At 39.8% G+C, this 22,972-nt stretch overlaps 2 protein-coding genes across 2 annotated transcripts in view; both read right to left on the bottom strand.

Annotated features, from left to right (window-relative positions):
• LOC141337866 (uncharacterized) overlaps positions 1–22,972 on the bottom strand; it is a 287,141-nt gene that overhangs the window by 250,627 nt on the left and 13,542 nt on the right. The window lies entirely within an intron of this gene.
• On the bottom strand, positions 50–21,356 carry LOC141338820 (ribonuclease inhibitor-like). Its single transcript, XM_073844437.1, has 7 exons — positions 21,271–21,356; positions 20,869–21,042; positions 19,989–20,162; positions 19,026–19,199; positions 18,540–18,701; positions 2,846–3,130; positions 50–71 (listed from the first exon to the last, which is right to left on the bottom strand). Exons 1-7 carry the CDS (start codon positions 21,300–21,302, stop codon positions 50–52), a joined length of 1,023 nt encoding a protein of 340 aa, XP_073700538.1. The 5' UTR covers positions 21,303–21,356.

Below are 22,972 nucleotides of genomic sequence, written 5' to 3'. Positions count from 1 at the left end.
ACTCATGCATACCAAAAGGATTCATAGTAAGTAGATCATCTTTCAGGACTCATGCCACATCCTCAACAAACCTGACACAATAATGAGTAGGAAAACAGAATCTATTCCGTATAAATCTGTCCTAATCAGCTCTAACATGAGACGGGGAAAAAAACATCTTCTGTAGTTTTCACAGCGAATAAAGTTTCACTTTTTCAAAGTTTGCATCACTCTTTTAATGAAGGACAGTATTTTATTTTATTTTTTACATGTAGACACCTTTCTTCTTCAGGAAGCTAAAGAGAATGTAACACTAATGTGAAATTAGAAAACACAAATGTACTGAAATTTAACATTTCAACTGGGTGCTACTTCCCTGTTTTTAATGAATGCTTTGCTATTTTGTTAGTCGATGAAATGCTCTTATTTGATTGACTTTTACTTTTCTTATTTGCTTCAAGGAATAGACTTTTATTGTTATTCTTTTTTCATCACAAATGAACAATTTCAGAATTGTATTTACATCTAAAAAAGCCATGAAAGATTGCTTTTGGGGCTTTCCATATCTCTGTCTGTCTACATCAGGAACTCTATTACCCTAATTTTTGTTTAATATGTAGTTTTGCATATGATTTGCCAATTTAAACTGCATGTATATATATATATATATATATACTGTTTAGTCAAAAAGTCTGTAAAGAGTATTATATGAACATAGATGTTTTACAAGTCTAGTTATATTGTGGTATTGTGTTTTCTAGCAAGTTTTTTTTTACAAAAATAAATGGTTGTGAAATTCAAACTCATGTTCAGTGCGTTTCATGCTAAACTACTAAAAATACTAAAATGTGGAAACTCATTGGACGTAATGTTTTGATTATTAAATTAACTTATAGTTTACCTTTAAGTTTACTTTGCCAAAATAAGGCAATTGGTCTAAAAACTTTTTTTAAGCAAGCTGATCTTGTTAAGATTTTTAGTGCAGTCTGAGGCTCATTAATATTATCAGAGCTGCTAAACCCTCAACCCCCCCCCCCCCCCAATTTCATGATAATAGCCCCTGTTTTCCCCTCATCTATGTAGCGTCTCAACGTGAATCAGACAATTCAGGAGATTCAATAAGAGTTTAAAACACTTCTACGGACCCAAATTCCACAAGAGGCCCCATCATAAATCTGCTTTAAGCAAACCTAATCACTAACTAGGAGCTTTGAACAATTTGCAACATTAACACAAAAGAACACCTTTTGATAATGATAAGGAAGGAGATTGTCAATTTGGGCAAATAATCAAGATTAATGGTCAAAGAGATGCACATCATGAATATCATATATGAAAAATCATTGGAGATTTTGGTTAGTGGGCTCCCCCACTCAAGACAGAGCCTGAAATTCCTTCTACACCCTTTTGACCTTTTTGTTCCTCACAGAACACGTCCTTACATTCACAGTATGGCACAGGAAACTACCTTTCATGTACACACCTAAATTGTGCTAAAGAACTTAGGAGCAACTCATCATTTCTTTTCATAACTTCCAATCTTTTATGTAGCCACCACACTTGCCTATTGTGTTTTAATCACTCATTGTGTATGTCTTTTTTGAACTATTGAATAGCTTAAAGGGGCTATATTCAACTTTTTCCCCAAAATAAACGTAACAATAGCATTTTTATTTGACCATTTATGATCTCCTGATGAGCATACTGACACCTTGTCAGCTCACAGTGGGTGCACCTATAAGCCTGTATCCTATTTTTCCTATTTTCTGTCGGGTCGGATTTATCGCGCGCTGTCTCTGGATGTGACATCAAGCTAAGAGAACAGTAAACAAACTATAAACTGCCTGTTAAAGTTCATTTCATTCTTATCGTCAGACTTTAACTATGCAGTCACTGTTATGGCATATACAAGATACAAATGTCCAAACAGCATTTATTTCATTAGTCTGCTAAAATATGTTTAACATAAAACACAATTATTTTTATGGTTACTTTCTTGCATTAATTTCAGATCTGACGGAGGAGAATTCTTAAACTGTTCACTCGGTTTAATAAATTGTGTCCACGGATTAATTAATGTGTACCCATGAATTTCCAATCCTTGCGCTCAGATTTTGTAAACCATGTTTGATTTTTGAATCCTAACCCATAAATTCACAATCTGTGCGTATCCATTTCTGTGGATTTGTAAACTGATGAAGCCTAATTTTGCCCTCCTAACAATGTGAAAACTTTAGTCAATGTAACAAATACAGTGAATGTATTTCTGTAGGCTGTGCTACACATTTCAAGTTCAAGTTCAAGTTCAAGTAGGTTTTATTGTCATTCCAACCATATACAGTTCAGTACACAGTGAAACGAAACAACGTTCCTCCAGGACCAAGGTGCCACATACATGCAAAACAACATAAATTAACAGCACAACAACACAACAAAAATTTGACAAAAAAAAAAAAATAATAAAATAGACAACAAAGTGCATGTGCTATTATAGGTGTGCAAACGAGCAATGTGCAACAAGAGCTAGAAGACAACAAAACAATGTGATACGTTGCAGTAGTTTTGCAATGTGCAAATATATGCATACAGGTAGGTATGTATGAACAGTTTTGAGATGATTGTGCATGTGTGTTAATCAGTTCAGTCCTGACGTTACTTAGTACGTCTGAGTAAATTGTGTGTGTGTGTGTGTGTGTGTGTGTGTGTGTGTGTGTGAGAGTGTGTGTGTGTGTGTGTGTGTGTGTGTGTGTGTGTGTGTGTGTGTGTGTGTGTGTGTGTGTCCAGTCCCCTTGTGTTAAGGAGTCGGATGGCTTGTGGATAGAAACTGTTACAAAATCTGGATGTGCGTGCCCGAATGCTTCGGTACCTTTTTCCAGATGGCAGGAGTGTGAAGAGTGAATGTGATGGGTGTGTCCGGTCAGCCACGATGCTGGTGGCTTTGCGGATGCAGCGTGTTGTGTATATGTCTTCGATAGAGGGAAGAGAGACCCCGATGATCTTCTCAGCTGTTCTCACTATCCGCTGTAGAGTCTTGCGGCCTGATATGGTGCAATTCCCAAACCAGACAGTGATGCAGCTGCTCAGGGTGCTCTCAATAGTTCCTCTATAGAAGGTGGTCAGGATTGGTGGTGGAAGCTGGGCCTTCCTCAGCCTTCTCAGAAAGTAAAGACGTTGTTGGGCTTTCTTGCCAAAAAAAAAAAGAAAAAAAAAAGAGGTTTAAAATATAAACATCACATTCTAAAATAAAATAAAAAAACTAAAACATAAATCATTTCAAATGATAAAACAAAACACAGACTAAATGTTACACAGTTCACTGTGTTCACTCATCTGAATATAGTAAATGAACATAGCAGATGTTTTACATCTGACAACTGTGGCAATTACCTGGATACCCCTTTTACAATTACTGCTCTCTTAAATACAACATGTAGAATATTAAACATATATATTTTAGCAAAATGTATATTTTACTCTGAATGATTGTACTCTTAATCTCTTCAATTATTTCCAACATTAAATAAGGACTCAACCATCAAATTGAAGTCATCTACTGAAGAAACATGATTTAAGTCCACATCACGCATCTGTGGAAGCATCTAACTGAGCAAACCACAAACAATATTAGTTTTTATCTGCTCTTTTCAAGATTTGTGCTCTGTGTGACTCCTATCTACTCCAGTTATAAAAGCTGCTGCTGGTTCAGATTTAACAGATGAAGTCATGCCTCGACTGTTGTGTTCATTTGTCAGAAAACTTTTAGCTCTATGGATGTCGCCATGTTTGACAATACTTTACTCACCATTGCTATAATCACAGGTAATAATCACAAATATAATACTTTTTGACTTCAATTACTTGTTCTTACAGACAGCTTTCAAAAATGCCATTGTAAACTGTTGTGTGTAGAGAACGTTTCTTTTTCAGTTTGTGGTTTTGTTTTTCTTTTATTATTTTAATAATGAATTGGCTTAAACTAGCCTCTGCTTTACAACTCTGGACAAACATTAATGTTTTATCATTTTGAATTTACTTTTTCATGGTGCATTGCATATCTTACATTTCAAACAATTTGTTCTTCAATTTGCATTCAATGAAGAAGACTGGGAATGATGTGGAATAACTTGCCTTTTCAATAAATAAAGAACATAAAATGTGACAATTTATCCAAATAATCTGAAACATTATATGATTATTAAAACAAGCTTGAAAATAAAATTTCAAACATAGACAGCTAAACAATTGTTTGCATGTAGGAATGGTGGAAAGTGGATGTTCCTCACCCAAAGTTTGGCCCGTAATTTCCACAGCTGGTGCACACAGGGGTTGTGGTGAGCTGATGGCAGAATGAAGGAGATAGTTTGTCATGCAGAAATATTTATGTCAGCCACATCACGACTTCAGATTTATTTTGATTATTCGTGCAGCCCTATCTTTTTGCATCTTGATCTTTATACTGTGACTTCAGCTTCGAGCTTAAGGAAAAATAATGTGCAAAAAAATATTTATATATGTGCTAGAGGTGTAATGGTTCTAGCTACTTACATGTTGGTTTCCTTCATTGTTTTTAGAGCCCAGCTTCGGTAGGGTTCAGTATGTGCTATGTACAGAGGAAAAAAGGGCTACTGTCAAAAATGTACAAAAGCAAACAACAAGCAGTAGCACAAATAAATACAAAGCTAAGAAACATAAAATATACATTGCTTTTTGTTTTCAGGCAGGCATTAACAGTAGATTTCTGTGCTGAACTGCAAAAAACCAACAACATGAGGAACTACATTTTTAAACGGTCTCTGTTGGCCTATAATGGAACAAAATTGGCTAAATCAACAGATCTTTCTAACGAAAAAAAAAAGTGTGGTATTGATACGCATTTTCAGGAGACTGGGCTCAGCAGTGACTTAAAAACAAACAAATTACCTGTAGTTTGTTTAATCATTTAAGGAAATATTAGACTGACTGATGAATTTATAACTGATGGCTTTCTGTACTGTTATTCAACATTTATAACACTGTTTTTTTATGTAATTTAAGTTTAAAAAAGATCCAACTTTTATAATTTAATACATACATGATCATTCAGTGGATACATTAGAAGATTTGGCAAAGGAATTAGATTATTGTCACGATAGCACAGAGGAGGTCTGGGTCCAAATGCAGGTAAGTAGAGATTTAATGAAATAAACACAAATAAACAAACAAAAGGCCAACACAGCACCACAAAACACTAGCAAGGCAAGAGCAAGAACAAACTTCAGGAACGAGAATGACGGAAAACAAACCACACAGAAGACAACGCAACCAGGACGAGTGGTGGGAAGGCGAGACTAATATAGTGCATGGTAAATGGAACAGCTGTGGGTGCAACGAGTGACATGTGCGCACAATTAGTGGAGTGGGGTGCGGGAGGAAGGGAGACAGTGACCTCTGGTGGGGAAGAGAAAACACACAGCCCAGAGTCATGACAATTATTCTAGAGACATTTCACAGTTATGAGTTACTCCATTTAGTCTAATGAATGTAATAGTTTCCTAACAACAAAAACACATCGATATAATATATATTTTTCGCTTGTAAAAGTCATATTCATTTTAATGAAGTAAAACTGACGACATATTTAAGATTAGACTGTATTGTAATGTAACACTTAGAAATGGCGACATTCTATTCCAAAATAAATAGTGTCTTTCACAAGATATTTTATTTTAAATTACTTTAGTTTGATTTGCTGTACAGTAATGACTAAGAACATTCCAAAAATGTTCCACACAAATGAGAAGAAATATTAACAAAGACTGATTGGTTCCTGCACTTTTTATTAATTAAATCAAATTTATTTCTGAGCAGAGAAAGTATTTTGACAGAGACACAGTTCATGACAATACAATATTCTAAAGATGAAATTTGGTAAGCACTGATTTGGATTGTACTGAAGGTTTAAAATCTCATGTGCACTGCCATCTTGACCAGGTCTCTATGTTAGAAAAGAGATTGTAATATCTCAGTGGGATTCTCCTGGTTAAAAAGGGAAATAATAATAATAATATCTGGACCTAAGTATGGGATGGAAACATTAATCTATAAACTATATCTCAGATCATTCTCCATAAAACTACAGCATTCAAGTGTTCCAAGTTCTAGAATTCTTCTAGAATACACATTTATTTTTAAATGATTCAATCTCTCTAAAACTGCAGATTTACCTTAAATTGACCATAATCTCTTTAATCGTCACAAACAGCCACGTTCATCACTTTCATATAATTGCAAGAGATTTTGTTTTTGTGACCGTGTTTGCTAAGGTAAATGGAGATTGGTTACATTCCTAAAACCTAAAACTGATTGAGGAATCAGAATTATTACCCAATAAAGCAGTAACTGAGAAGTAGGATATAAGTCACAGAACAGCAACAAATCCTACACTAATTGTCTCTATTTGTTTCTGCCACAGGATTGGCATCCCGAGCTAAATAGGAATTACAGAAACTTCAGTCTGGATCCAATCCTTACGAAGATCTGAGATGGCCGAGCACCCAGAGAACCTCAAATGATGACAACCCCTAAACAGCACACAAAACTACCAACATTTACATTACAAGTTTAATCGCAACATATAATAATTGCAGTTAACAGTGTTCACCGTCTGTTTGATATTAACTGCAATAACACATTTACTGTGCATTTTTGCCATACAGACATCAACAAGAGCTCAAACTAAAAAAACACAGTGGAGGATTTGCCAAATCTGTTTTGCCAATCATTTTATTTCATTCCGTTTTAGAGCGATCATAACCTAACAATTCTGTTATTGTCTTGTTTTCAGAAAGAACACATCAAAATTAAGTAAATTTTTGCTTAAAACAAGCTAAATAATCTGCCAGTGGGGTAAGCAAAATATTCTCATTTCAAACTGAAAATAAGATTGTTTTACTTACCCCACTGGCAAATGAGCAAACACAAATTTTCACTTTTTCTTTTTTTTTTTTTTTCCTGAAAACGACAATTTTTACTTCTCTTAAAAAAATGTTGATTTAAGAATTTTAAGATATTCGGAAACAAGACAAAGATTCAAAGTAAGAAAAGCATTTTTTTTGCAGTGTATGATTTACTTACTCATTCTTTTTTATTTAGGTCTTAAATAGAGATAATAAACATAAAACAATACTATTTTGTATTTTACAAACCTTTTTATTGATACAGGCATTTCATGTCTTCAGTGCAAAGTAATCAACAAGAAAGAAAAACCATGAAATGATAAAAACTTCAAAATACTTTTAAATAATGTTATAGAATAGGCATGTGATCATACATAAAAATCATATGAAACTTTTTTTTTTTTTTTTACAATTTTAGTAATTTACAGTGTGTCTAAAGTCACCTTCCACTCTGTTAGTATGCTTTCTCGCCTTCCAAAATGCACATTGAGACCATTTTCAGAAAGTAATATTGTTCATTTTTCCAACTTGAATTCAACTGTACAGTATAAACTGTGTCAACTCTCACTCCTACCTTTTTTTTTAAGTTTTTTTTTTTAAATGTTTTAAAAGCTAAAGGTTAATCACTGAAAGAGCTACGGCTAACTTTGCTCCAAAAATTCCAAACTGTTATGTTAGATCTATAAACCTAACAGGGTGGAAAATCCAGAACCCAAGCTTGGAGAAAAAAAGACCGCTCACAGAGCGAGCAGGGAGATATAAAAATATGTAATGCTGTTTTGGCGGGTATCCTCATAAGCGCAGTCTTAAATTACGAGTTATATAACGTTATACAAACAGTTGTGAGGCAATGAGATGAGCAGCAGCAGGTCTTTAAGTCGCAGCAGCAAACAAAGCTATCAAATCTACAAAGGTACCAGAGATAATTGTAGCTATAATATGAACAAACAAAAAAAGGCAAATAATGCAGGACACCTGGATTCTTCTTCTAATGTTTGCCGGCGTTTGTCAAACAGCTTTAGTTCATTGCTGCCACCAAATGGACAGGAGTGTGAAGCACAAACAAACGTGGGCTTTTCCTTTCTTTCTGCCATTGCATTTTCTCCCTTCAGGATGACTATCGGAATTCCTATTTACCTCTGGATTCCAAACAGAGCAGCAAATAGAGACAATTAGCATAGCTGCTGTTCAGAGTATTACAGAGTTTTGGAGCCAAATGTAAAAAAGCTTTACCTCCTCCTTTAGTGGACTTTGCTATCCTAGGTACCAAAAGTCCAGTGTTTAATGACCTTAGGGAGCATGATGGATTGTAGCGTGGTAAGAGACTAGTTAGGTATGCAGGAGCTAAACCATTAAGAGCCTTAAAAGTAGTATTTGTAACTGAAACAGAACTTAATAGGCAGCCATTACAGAGAGCATGATCATGTGAACGGAAAAAAAAAAAAACTAAAAAGAGAAAAGAATGCATTTGTTTAGAAACCAGTTGCAGGTTTGGAGTTAAGTTTGTGTTTATATTAACCCTTTAAGCCCTGAGGCCATTTTTGCCTCACTCAGTGCTTTTTTTTTTTTTTTGAGTGACACACACAAAAATAATGACTCATAACATGAAGACTGTAGCAAGTAGTCTTTGATAAAAAAAAAAACTTTCTGTACTTTTAAAAGGGGAAAAAAAAACTATTTTAGACATTCTTCAGCTGAGAAATCACTGATAAAACTGTAAGAAAGATTTGAGTGCTCAAGAGAATTTTTTTCATATCTGTCAGACAGAAATAAGGAAAGAGGAAAAAACTTTTTTGATAATGTTTCCCAGACTCTTAGGTGTTTTGGTGATAGCATAATATATCCAAAAGTTTCAGTATTTTGTACCAAAAGGGGTCTTTTTGTTTAGCTCTTGACTACGTGAATGAATGTGCCATACACAAAAATAATGACTCATAACTCCAAGACCATAGCAAGGACAGTTACAAGGTAGGTTTCGTTTTATATAACTTTTTTTTCTATATATTTAAGGGGAAAAAATATTTGTGTTTGAATATGCTCGTGTTGAGAAACAAATGAAACACGCCAAGAGAAATATTTTATATCATTCTTACTTGACATTCAATCTTTTTGGTCATGTTCCCCAACATTTGTGCTGTATGTGAGTTCAATTTTGTGGTGATATCATGAAGTATTCAAAAGTTACAGCATATGGAACCAAGGTAGCCCTTCTTTTAGCTCTTTAAAGTTGAAACTGTGGTTTTAAATTTGAAGTAATCAAATCAAAGCTCCAAACAATTATATGTATTTTATTGTATTTGATAAGACATTTCAAATGACTCTGACATATTAGAATGCATGGCAAAAAAAACATTTTTCATAAATTATGAAAAAAAAAAATCTATTTATCTGCAAATAACAAAATTAAGCTCAAAACCACAGAAAAGAGAGAGAGAGAAAAGGTTTAGAGGAACTAGGCAACACTGGTAAGGAGTTGATCAAAAAGGTTGGATGCATTCCAAACCTGAATGATACTATTATTAGAAGAAAAAAAAAAGTTATGTAAAAAGATAAAATATTCAGAAATTCTCTAGGTTTTACATTCTGCTTGCCAAGTGTTCAATAGAGCATTCCAGCTGATTTCTTAAATTCATGGGTCTAGGTATTATTTACACACATTTCAATCATGAGAATCTGCTGTAAATTATGATATGCCATTTTCCATGATCTGATCATGTTTCATGAAATAACAAGCCCAATAAACATGAGAATGTTACAACATGTGCGTATTTGGAGTTGTATGTTATATTTTGATGACTGATAGATATAAAAGACTGATTATAAAATGTTTGATGTCATTTAATGGGAGCACTTTTTGAAAATAATGAAGTTCTGAATAAAAGAGTAAAGCGTAACTATAATCATTTGCCCTGTTGCGCTGTAGGAGAATCCTAAAGAGATATTACAATCTCTTTTAACAGAGAGACCTGGTCAAGATTGCAGCGGACATGAGATTTTAAACCTTCAGTAAATCCGTCCAAATCAGTACTTACCAAAAACAATGATTCCGACTTTCAACTTATATAATATAATTTATGATTTAATTTATATGGTTTGATTTTGCTTTAAAGTTGCAAAGATTAAAGTGCTAAATGTCTTAAAGGGACAGTTCGTTTAAACATGTATGTTTCTTGTTTACTTTCAATCGTCTGTGGAACGTATGTTTTGAAGAATGTTAGCAGCCGATCAGAGACACTGATACATTTCACAAAATATTTTCTCTAGTGTTTTTGTGTTTGGAACAACATGAATGAGAGTAAATGAAGACATAATTTACTCTTTTTGGGTAAACTGTCTCTTTAAATACATATAATAGGAAGATTTCTGAGTTCCCCTTAAGTCGAATCACTTCGACGTTACATGGGATCTCGCCTGAGAGACCGATCATCTCTGAGCCTTATATAAAAAGGCCAATTGCAAATTGGCGAGTGGACGTGCGCGTCGGCCACTCCCCCGTACATACGGGTATATAAGATGGCGGCGCGCATCACTCAAACAGACTTTCGCTTTCAGAGCCTTCATGCTCAAGCCTTCCCTTCTCCAGAAGAAGAATCTTCAAAGAGAAAGACTTCACGTTCCTGCTGCTGCTGTTCTTCTCTGCTGGCGTGCGCCGATCGAATAAGAAACAAAGCTTTACTGAAAGAGTGAATTTCTCGGCGCCGCCAGCGGGGTCCCGCGGGCGGCCGTTTTCAAGGCCATAAAAGCCTCCTGCTTTCCAGCGAGCAAGCCCCATTGAGTGCACAGTGGTGCCGCGGTTTCCTCCCTGGGCAGACCGGGACTAAAAGAGCAATTTCTCACGGCTGTGTAAAGACGTTCTTTTCAGAATGGCTTTCCGGCCGTGCGCTTCTGGGTGTGGCAGTTTCCTTACCTCACTGGACGGACATGAAAGCTGCTTCACATGTCTGGGCATCGAACATGCTGAGGCAGCTTTCACGGATGGTTCATGCATTCATTGCGAAAGCATGACCATGGGAATGCTGAGGACTCACCGCTCGCTCGCGGGCAGGCCCCCCTTCGCGCCCCACGGCCTGCGGAATTTTTCTGCCGCTGTGGCGAGGCACGAGGGGGAATTTCGAGTCACGGTGCCGAACGTTCCGCCGGCTCCAAAAGCCCTGCGGTCTTCCGCCCGCCAGCATACCCCCGTCGAGATGCCAAAGCAGTACGCCTCCCCGCCAGCCGGGCTGGGCGTCTCCTTTGGCGCTCCACAGGAGGAAGAGATGTCTGACGCTGCGTCAGAGGGAGAGCCAGGGAGTGAGGACGCTCTTCCGGCGGCGCGGCGCCCCTCCGCGGTTGCTGCCCCGTCGGAGGCAGACTCCGAGCTCTCGGCTATGCTCCTCCGAGCCGCCAGGGGGATCGGCCTGGAGGTTACTCCATCGGCGTCGGCCGATCCTTCTCGGCTGGGCGACTGGTTCCTGGGGACGGCTCCGGCGGCATCGCCTCGCCCTCCCCCGGTGCCATTCTTCCCGGAGGTGCACGAGGAGCTGGTTAAGACCTGGCGGGCGCCCTTTTCATCTCGCCCCCTGCCCAGCTCTGCCCTTGGTCAGGTGATGTCCACGGCTGTGGTCCAGGGGCGACACCTGTGGCTCTCTCTGGCCCAGATGGCAGATGCCGACAAAGCACGCTTTCTCGACGCTCCCATCTCCCAGAGGGGCCTATTCGGCGACTCTGTCGAGGACTTTACCAACAGTTCGCGGCAGCCCAGAGACAGACGGAGGCGTTTCACATCCTGCCCCGCCGCGATGCTTCCATCCCGCCGCCGGAGGCACCGCCTCCGCCTGCACGTCGCCGAGGGCGCCCCCCTGCGGCCGCAACATCTACGGCTCGCCCCCCTGCGGAGGCCCACGACGCCAGGTCGGCGAGAAGGGCCCGCAAGCGCAGAGCCAGCCGCAGGAGAGTGGCGCCGCCCGCGGCACAGGGACCGGCCCGAAACACTCGCAAGAAAACTGCGAAACGTCCCTGACGCGGGCCTCCAGAGGTGATTGAGACTGCTCCTTAGGGGATGCTAACATCTACGCTCCCCGCTCCCGGTGGAGGGCCGGGAGCCACTGTGTGCTTCAATGCTGCCGTCGGCCAACGGCTCAAAAAGAGCAAATTTCTCACCTCTGGCTTCGGCCTCGAGTTTCCTTCCTGAGCAGCACTTACACTCCTCGGAACCAGACTCGCGGCTGGTCTTCGCCAGCGCGGGATCCAGGGAAGAAGGTAAGCACTGCTTAGTGCAGTTAGACACTTCCCCAGGACGCTCATCCTTCTGGGTTCTGTCCCCTTCCCTGTCTCCCCCTAGGCTGCCCCACCACGGTCACGTCGGTCAACGTTCCCTTGATACCGCTACGCTGGTTGATACGGACGGTACGGTACGGCCCGGCCCAGGCGTCCGCCCAGACTCAGAGGTACCCCTTACATTCTTATTTGGGCAGGCGTGCCTCTGTTCTGCCTGCAGAGGTCGCGTTCCTACTGGCGAAGGACGCGATCCAGCCTGTCCCTCCCCCGGGACGAGGTCGGGATCTCTCAGTCCCGACTTCACGTGTCCAGTTAAGTGTGGTGGGTTAATATCCGCCCTGGATGGAGCTCTGTTCCGATCCCTTTCAGGCTGTCGGCACACTCGCTCACGACGAAGCACATACAGGTATGTTTCCGTCTTCAGGGCTGGGTTGCAGCCATCTGCCTGAAGAGCACCCGCTGTCGCGTCTCGATTTCCCCCCGACGCACACCCCCTCGGCGGTCTGCTCCGGGGGTCGAGCTCTTCAGCGTGAGGTGCTTCCATTTGGCAAGTCCCCCTCCTTCCTGCCTTTTTTCAGGCCATGGGAGCTCCCCTGTCCCCTCTTCGGCAGACAGGAGTTCGCATCATCAACCGTCTCTTCGGCTGGTGCTTTGTATAGCCCACTCGTGAGTTCCGTTGTGCGAGCATAGGGACCTGGTGCTTCGGCACCCCCACCATCTGGTCCTTCAGGCCAGCCAAGGGGATTCGTTTCCTCGGTCAGGCAGCCGACTCGGTCCGACAAGACAGCCCGCCTTACTACAAATAGAGCGCGCAGTCAGTGCTGTAGTCCCTGAGTTAATCAGACCCAATACAGCGGTCCCTCTCAAAATCAGAGGCTCCTGGGGCACATGACAGCTCTAGCCGCTAAGAGCCGCTAAGCTTGTTTTATGTGAGACCGCTTCAGCACGATCGAGTCCCATGATGGGCATGGCATCTCGGCTCACTCCGGACTGGCGTTTTCCCGCAGTATGGCCAACAAGCCAGCCCGTGGCTTACCTCGGGTTGGGTTGCCATGTACGATGGAGGCTTACAACTTCCCCATCTGCTCCCATGGAGTCCAATGTGGCAGATTTTGCTACTTGCCATTCTCTTGAAGCAGGAAAACTCAACCGTGCAGTCTATCGGCTCTCACGGCAGTCCACCCACCTGCAGGATGGCGACTCCACCCCGTGACGCAGCTAATTGGAGTATATCGGTAGGCCAGCCACATCCGCTCGTCTTCCGATTCCTCTCATTGCCAGCTGCCTCTTTCAGAGTAACGCCGGCACACAGCTGACCTCCGTGGCCCAAGTACGCCCTTCCCCAGCGAGCCTCCTTGCACAGACACTGTGCAAGTCCAGGGAGGACGAGGAGTAGTCTGTTGGTTGCGCTACAAGGATGGCCCACCCGGACTCAGGTCTTAGTAAACTCTCCCTCACGGCAGTCCCTCCTGTAGGGCACGAAAGGTTGACACCCCAGACCTCTCCGGCCTTCACAGGCCGTGATACAACTATCACTCGGTACTGAGCTCCCTTGACCAGGCAGGCTTACGCACTGAGATGAGGTCTATTTGCTGGCATTCCTCTCGCTAAAAAGAGAGGACCCACAGAGATACACGATTGCAGTAATGCTTCCCTTCCTGCAGGAGAGTTTGAGCGCAGGCTGTCCCCTCGACACTCCAAGTATATGCCGCGGCTTCGCCACATATCACATGCAGTAGATCAGGGGTTCCCAACCTTTTTTACTCCGGGGCCCCCCTCCTTCTCCGGCCAATTTTGCAAGGCCCCCCTATGCCTGACATGTCATCTTATACTGTACTTCCACAGTAAAGAAAAAATAATTTATTTTTAAACTTTTTTATTAACCAAAACATTTTTTTTGCCTTAATTATTCTTCTACTGCATGTTATAAAAAAAACTCAAAATTCAAATAAAATTTAAATTAAAACTTCAAATATACCTTATAATCTTTAAAGAAAACCTCTGCTCAATTCTAACTTTTAAAATTATTTTACTTCAGACATTCTTTACAACTTAAGAGTACTTTTTCTTAAATAAGTGAACCTGCTCTACAACAGGGAGATACCAAAAGACCACTAAACCTATCCCTTTGAACTTGACTGACTGAATAGCTACTGTTTGTATCCATTAAAAAAATAATACACGAATTCAAACTACAGCAAATACATTCTAAATCTGTTGAAACACATCGATGTGAAGGTTCGACGAAGACGGGATCAGTGAACTCTGTCAGTGCGCGCCTGATACTCATAAACACCGAGCCTTACTCCTCTTCTATGGGTGAGCATCTATTATAAAACACTCACATTAATTTGGACAACTAGGCAAATGTTTGTAATTTCAAGCAAAAATACGATAGGGATCAGAGCCCCGAGAGCGCGCATAGTTTGTGAATCAATAGCAGACTTATGCGTGTCTCATGCACGACTCTGATTTACACGAGACATTAGGCATGCGCAAGTTCGTTATTATGACACTAATCGTTTTTACCTTTTACCTTTACGACGGTTTGCTTCATGCGTGCAGCCGAGAGATGTAACATTAGTTTGCGTACAGCATTTGGAAGTTTTGAGCCGCCATTCAGTCTGTATTTAACAGTGCGATGAGGCTTGCTGCGCCGAGTCTGAAGCAATCAATCACAGAACACGAGAGAGGCTGTGCTTTTATTATTCTCATTTAGCGCATTAATAATGAAATTAAACAATTATAGGATAATATTTACATTAATTTTAAGATATCTCGCGGCCCCCCTGGAGGATCACTGAGGCCCCCTAGTGGGTCGCGACCCCCTGGTTGGGAACCGCTGCAGTAGATGGAGCAAAGTAGGTAAGCATTCTCTGGTCGTGAGGTTTCACAGAGGTGCCCATAACGCACCCCATACCCTCTTGGGACCATCCCGTCGCCTTCAGAGCCGTGGGACGCTCCTATTGAACCATGGGCCTCAGTCGAGCTAGCATTCCTGTCATTAAGACAGCGCTCCTGACTGCCCTGGCTTCCGTCAAGAGGGTAGGAGACCTACAAGTTTTCTCTGTCAAGAAATACCTCATACCCTCTGGGACCCCCCGTCGCCTTTCAGGGCCACGGGTTGCTCCTTAGGAGCCGTGGGCCTCAGTCGAGTTAGAATTCCTGTCATTAAGACAGCACTCCTGACTGCCCTGGCTTCCTTTAAGAGGGTGGGGTACCGACAAGCTCAGGTTCCTCGGAGGTGCTTAGCACGCACCTCATACCTCTTGGACCTCCCCGTCGCCTTTCAGGGCCGCGGGTCGCTCCATCGGAGCCACTGGCCTCAGTCGAGCTAAAATTCCTGTCATTAAGACAGCGCTCCTGACTGCCCTGGCTCCCATTAAGAGGGCCTACATGCGTCTCTGCCAGCAAAGTGTGTCGAGAAATTCGGGCCCGGCGTCTTCCACGTTACCGTCGAGACCCCGGCCCGGTGCCCAAGGTTCCCACCACGCCTTTCCGCGATCAGGTGGTGAACCTGCAAGCTCTGCCCCGGAGGAGGCAGACCCAGCCTTGCGATGTTGTGTCGTTAAATATGTGAAACTTGAATCACTCGGCACTTCAGCCGCACCAGCAGCTTCATCTGCCTCGGGATTCAGCAGAAAGGGAATGCTCCCCGAACTGAGGTTGGCTAACTGGGTGGTAGATGCCTTCTCCCTGTTATACTCAGGGACAGCCGTGATCCTTGGTTCATGGCACCTCACCAGCAGATGTAACAACCGGAAGCTGCGGGCTGGGCGACACCCCACCTTCGCTTGGTTCTACAACCTTGCGTAGAGGCCGTTCTCCCGTGTCCTAATATAAGGACTCACAGGTGAGCGGGAAGACCGGCTGGTGTCGGCTTGCGGCGCCATTCCCACATGGATCCGTGCGCTATTTCCCAGAATGTTCCCTCCGGCGAACCCTGGGTCCTCCTGCCCCGCAGTCAGGGCTAGGCGCGGAGTAGCCCTGCACTGTGATCCTGCCTGGGTCTCCTTCACCCCGCAGGTTGTGGCTTAGTTTTTTATTATTCCAGCGGAGGAGACCGTTGTTTCCCTCGTGTATCCCTAAAAACCTTTATGGATATATTGAATTATTCTCATTTCCACATGTAAAGATTTCATGTGCTCCGCCCCCCCAACCCATGCTTCAGTACAACTGGCATCCCTGGAAGGGCCCCCTTATTGGGCCTCAGGGCGTTGGGAAGGTTACGTTACACTTCGCCTGTCGGCACGTATACTTGATAGCACGTGAAGTTGTTGCGTAACGCGGCGTCAGGGTCGTGGCCTTTTCCATAGGGCTAGTTCCCATGTAACGTCGAAGTGATTCGACTGAAGGGGAACGTCTAGGTTACGAAGGTAACCCACGTTCCCTGAAGGAGGGAACGGAGACGTTACATTCCCCTGCCACGCCCCTGGCGTCGCGCTGACGCCGGCTTGACGGCTCTTCAGCGAAAACCTGTTTGAGTGATGCACGCCGCCATCTTATATACCCGTATGTACGGGGGAGTGGCCGACGCGCACGTCCACTCGCCAATTTGCAATTGGCCTTTTTATATAAGGCTCAGAGATGATCGGTCTCTCAGGCGAGATCCCATGTAACGTCTCCGTTCCCTCCTTCAGGGAACGTGGGTTACCTTCGTAACCTAGACGTTATATATTAGACAGAGCAGCACAGTTTCTTCTCAAACTATTTTAAAGATTACTCACAGTTTTATGTTTAATGTCTAAAATCCTGTAAGAAGGAGAATCCGTTTATGTAGCTTCAATACTTAAAACAGGCCAAAAATAATACTCAAAAAACAAAAACAAATTGTTTTAACTTTATGTATAATTTTATTTACATGCAGATATGAATTAATGTATTTGGCTATTTAGAGGAGAGTGAAAAACACAAATGCTGTAAACTGGTGAACATGTTTAGTTGGTCTGAACTGATAAAGAAGAGACTCATTCAATATACTGGACATCTGGACATTAACAACAGACACACACATAACTAACCTAATATAAAATGAAATGGAATTACAGTGTGTACAAAATAAGATATAATGTGTTTTAAGATAGAAATTACAGACTGTAGACTTGTTTTATATCTTTTGATACATTTAAGTGCTGCACTTGACAATCACTTTTTGATTACAAACATTTGAATAATTATGAATGAGTTTAATACAACTATTAATAAACTGAATAGCCAGACAGACTCATCTGAGCTTCTTTCTCCTCTGTTACATCTTTAAATTAAACAAAATGATCATTTGCTTGAATACTAAATCAACATGAATCATTCAGTATCACATGTTTCTAACACACATACTGCATTATTTGATTGTAAAGTCTGAGTCTCTTCACCTGTATGGATCACATTCACACATTTATCACACATTTCTTTCTCCTCATAGACACAGTAGTGAAGCTCTTCTGTGGATCCTCTCCTTATGTTTACTGCTCCTTTCATCATGATCGAAAAACTATGATAGACAGTATTTATCATCTTTTTCTGAATCAATTCTATGAGGGACTCCTGACAATGGATTTTAATGTACTCTGTAAGGTCGAACAAAAGAGAGAAAAATTAGTGTTCAGTGGAACAAACTGCTTATCAGTTACTACTTCGGTTACAGTTTCTTTTAAAATTAAAGTTACATTTACATGATCATGCATAGATATTTCTAAAACAATATTTGTGTTTTAAATACATTTGAACATGATTTCCATTCATATGTTTGTCTGTTTGTGTGACTCCTGTTGAGACACTATAAAGAGAAACACACACTAATGAGTGAACGCCAAATATAATAAACCACAAGAACAAATACTAATGTGATTTTGCCTCAAAACTAAAACCTTTCAGTTAAATGTTCCACTAGTTAAAGCTGTTTTTCCTCTAGTTTCAACATTTGTATTGGTCTCAGTAAATAAGTGAAAGTAAAGTAAGTGTAAAGTAATGTGACGTGTTGCTTGTCAAAGTAAAAACACACAAGAGACAGAGACATTGATCATGTGATGCTGGACGGCTGTGAGCTGAAGCTGGAATCTGCACTGATTTTACCAGCGTTTTCCTCCAATCTGACCAAATCTATTTCAAACTGGAATGATTCACTATTACTGATGGCATTAATAAAACAGCTGTTGTTGGAGAAAGCTCTGACAGTCTGCTTTTGTTCTCTTTCCTCCTTTGTGTTCAACATTTTGATCAACTTCACATTTCATTCGGACACAAACCCTTTGAAATAAAGCTGATGATCATTTGATCATCTCCTTTCACAAATATCTGATAGTTAATATTTGTCCACATATCAGAGGTAATTGAAGATCTCTTTAATATCACAAAGTGAAGTTTACTCACCTCAGTTTACAGTTTGAGTCTCGTAGCACATCAATGAGCCGCTGCTTTGAGTCTCCAATCATATTGTTTCTCAGATCAAGCTCTTTTAGAAACTGCAGTGCTTTTGTGTTTGTCAAAGACTGAGTTAAAGAAGAAACATCTGTAATGCCACAGTCTTTTAGGCTAAAAAGAGACAAACAGAGGAAGAGAAGATCATCTTACAAACAAATCATTAAGGTGAAGAATTTGACACAAATATAATGTGAACCCATGAACCCACTCATCATGAGATATTGAGTATAAAGTGTTTTGGTTTAAACTGTTGAAGTTAAGTGTTTTTTACAGATACATATAAAACAGTATGTCTGAAACTTTCTTCAGATGGAGAAATGCCAGAAACTGCATTTCATGCAGCGCTACAAATGATCTGACAAGAGCCCAGTGATTTTAATCTAAACAGTAAACTTTAATCTGACTGTAACTGCTGTACAGTATAATGATACTAACTCTAGTTTCTCCAGCTTGAATTGTGGGTTCATCAGTAGATCACTGAGGTTTTTCACTCCAGAGTCTCCTAGTTTATTCCAGCTCAGGTACAGTTCTGTCAGGTGTGATGGGTTTGATTTCAGAGCTGAAGTCAGGATGAGACACTGTTTCTCTGTAATACTGCATCTATCCAGTCTGAAGACAGAAAGAAAAAAGACTATGAATAAGTCAATGTAAAGTTTGTAAATGCTGTACAGTTTAAAAATAATTAATTACGCTTATTTTACTAAAGATTTTTACAATTTAACTTTTCATTCAAATTAAAATTGCTTAGTTGGGTCAATACAATTAAGCTGGTTTACATTAAATTAATTTACACTAGTTTGGGTTAGCTCAACCTTAGTGCATTTGTCAAGCAAAATCTTGTGCGGAAACAAATTATTATTTATTTATTTACTGAGGTCTAATTATTATAATTATTGTTACTTTTAAACAAGAAGTTTCACTCATAATTATACACAAAAATGAACAAATATGGGGGGAAATGGTGTCCGTACTGACATTTGAATAGATTACACAAGTGCCACAGTCTAAGCACAAATGCAACACTTCTGCATAATAGGAACTACAAAATTCAATGAATGTACAGAAACTGTCCAGTAACTAAACAGTATTTCCCATTACAGAAAAACACATAAAATAAGGCTTCTTCCATAAATTTACAATCATGCTGGGAACTACAAACCCTCTGCTCAGTTAGTTAAAAAAAAAAAAATCAATGCAGTTTTAACACAAATAAATGAAATACATTTCAATTTTAAATATATTAGGTAGAGTGAACACAATGCATTTAAGACAGAATGCTCAAAAACAAGGTAAAAATAATTTAGGAGTGTACAGTCACAAATACACACAAAACTCTTAAAATAAACCGAACAGTAAACTAATAATACTGTAACTGCTGTACAATATAATGATACTAACTCTATTGTCTCCAGCTTGAATTGTGGGTTCATCAGTAGATCACTGAGGTTTTTCACTCCAGAGTCTCCTAGTTTATTCTCGCTCAGGTTCAGTTCTCTCAGGTGTGATGGGTTTGATTTCAGAGCTAAAATCAGGATGAGACACTGTTTCTCTGTAATACTGCAATCATACAGACTGAAGACAGAAAGAGAAAGAACAATGAATCAGACAAGAGTCAAGTTCATGTAAATGTAGTAAATGCATTATGAGTATGGTCACCACTATACAGTGTAATAATTAAAACATTGTCAAAAACCTTATTATATGACCATAAACAAAAACAGAAGAAGAAGAAGAAGAAGAAGAAGAAGAAGAAGAAGAAGAAGAAGAAGAAGAAGAAAAAAAGATTTACAACATCATCAGAGGAGAGAAGAGATGTTGTTATGAGGGAGAAGGAAAGTTATATAGATGAAAGATCAGGAGGGCACATAAATTAGAAATACATTATGTGCACAGATAAATCATTTAATCAATAGAATCTTCCATTAAAAATAATGGTAACACTTTAGAATAGGTAACACCTATTAACTATTAACTATGACTTATTAGCATGTATATTACTAGAATATTGCCCATTTATTAGTACTAATTAAGCACATAATAATGCCTTATTCTACATCCCTAATCCTACCCAATACCTAAACCTAACAACTACTTTACTAACTATTAATAAGCAGCAAATTAGGAATTTATTGTGGGAAAAGTCGTAGTTAATAGGTGTTACCTATTCTAAAGCGTTACCAAAATAATAACTGTCAACTTTAATTTCATGGTGAGTTTATGAAAGTAAATAGTCAACATTAATCTGACTGTAACTGCTGTACAGTATAATGATACTAACTCTAGTGTCTCCAGCTTGAATTGTGGGTTCATCAGTAGATCACTGAGGTTTTTCACTCCAGAGTCTCCTAGTTTATTCCCGCTCAGGTTCAGTTCTCTCAGGTGTGATGGGTTTGATTTCAGAGCTGATGTCAGGATGAGACACTGTTTCTCTGTTATACTGCATCTCCACAGACTGAAGACAGAAAGAGAAAGACAATGACTCAGATCTATGATGCATCATCAGCAAATGCCATGCATTGACTAATACACCAGCAAACACAATGAAATTAAGACAGAATGCTCAAAAACGAGGTAAAAATAATTTAGGAGTGTACAGTCACAAATACACACAAAACTCTTAAAATAAACCGAACAGTAAACTAATAATACTGTAACTGCTGTACAGTATAATGATACTAACTCTAGTTTCTCCAGCTTGAATTGTGGGTTCATCAGTAGATCACTGAGGTTTTTCACTCCAGAGTCTCCTAGTTTATTCCCTCTTAGGTTCAGTTCTCTCAGGTGTGATGGGTTTGATTTCTAACTATACTAATATACTAAATATTAGGGCTGTCAGTTTAACACATTAATTAGTTCTTAAAACTTATGTGATTAAATATTTGAATGCAGTAAATGCACTGACTCCATCCCCAGACCTGTATGTCATCTTATATTTCATATAGTTAACAAATATGATTCAGGGTAACAACTCCATAAATGCATTTATGCGGAAATTCAACATGTTTGTGGAAAAATGCCAGGTATGAGTTTTTGTCTCATATTTATATCACAGGATAAATGACATCACTCAAGCAGGGAGACCAGTAGCTATTGCACGAGAGCTGATTATGACCCGAATATCACACGCTGTAAAATTTGATTATAATTTTACAGTTTGTATTTTTATTGCAATATTACAGTCTGTAATGCTAACTCGATACTTTACTTTTTTACTCATTTAACACACAAAAATAATCTTTTGTGGGTATTTTCACAGTTACATTTATTTAGCTTTTAAATAATTACATGTTTCAATTAAGCTAATAAAAAAAAATAATCGACTGACAGCCCTACTAAATAGGCATTTCCCTTGATAAAAGATTTAGTGAAATATAGCATTAGTCCCCTATAAATATAACTGTCAGAATCAACTGTCATTTGTTAGACTGCTTTTTTATCTGTTGTCACTTCTGTTTGTTTCACAGCAAAAATATCTAATTTCAGCAAGTTTCATGCTGTTACAGATACACATAAAAACATAGTATTTCTGAATCTTTCTTCAGACGGAGAAATGCCAGAAAGTGCAGCGCTACAAATGATGTGACAAGATCCCAGTGATTTTAATCTAAACAGTGAACTTTAATCTGACTGTAACTGCTGTACAGTATAATGATACTAACTCTAGTGTCTCCAGCTTGAATTGTGGGTTCATCAGTAGATCACTGAGGTTTGTCACTCCAGAGTCTCCTAGTTTATTCCAGCTCAGGTTCAGTTCTCTCAGGTGTGATGGGTTTGATTTCAGAGCTGAAGTCACAGCAGAACAACCTTCATCTGTCATTTCACAGCAGCTTAACCTACATTGAGAGAAATGAGAAAAGTCACACTTCATTTTATCGTTTCATTTAAGTAAAACACTTTTTTTATTCTTGTATGTGAATGTTACTGACCTCAATCTCTCCAGTTTACAGTGTGAATCCTTCAGTACGTCACATAAGTCATTCACTCCTGTGTTTTTTATTTGATTCCAGCTCAGGTCCAGTTCTCTCAGGTGTGATGGGTTTGATTTCAGAGCTGAAGTCAGGATGAGACACTGTTCCTCCGTAATACTGCATTCACACAGACTGAAGACAGAAAGAGAAAGAATAATAATCAGTCATGTTGTTAATGTGTGAGTTAAATGAATCATGAGTAAACACCATAAAGTGCAATAAATAAAGTGTTGCTAAAGCCTGAAAACAATAGAAGTACATGAATAATTATATAGTCATAAACTAAAACATTTTGTGATCATATTTTTTTCTTATTGTGATGCATGTCTGAGTGAAAGGTCAGGAATAATTTTTTTGATGAAAACCAGTATAATTGTTGTTTGCTATTGCTCTGATCTCATGTGACTGACAGAT

This window comes from Garra rufa, chromosome 7 (genome assembly GCF_049309525.1).
Source record: "Garra rufa chromosome 7, GarRuf1.0, whole genome shotgun sequence".
Taxonomy (NCBI): Eukaryota; Metazoa; Chordata; class Actinopteri; order Cypriniformes; family Cyprinidae; genus Garra; species Garra rufa.
The sequence above is the reverse complement of the archived record's forward strand: the minus strand, read 5'-3'. Positions and strand labels throughout refer to the sequence as shown.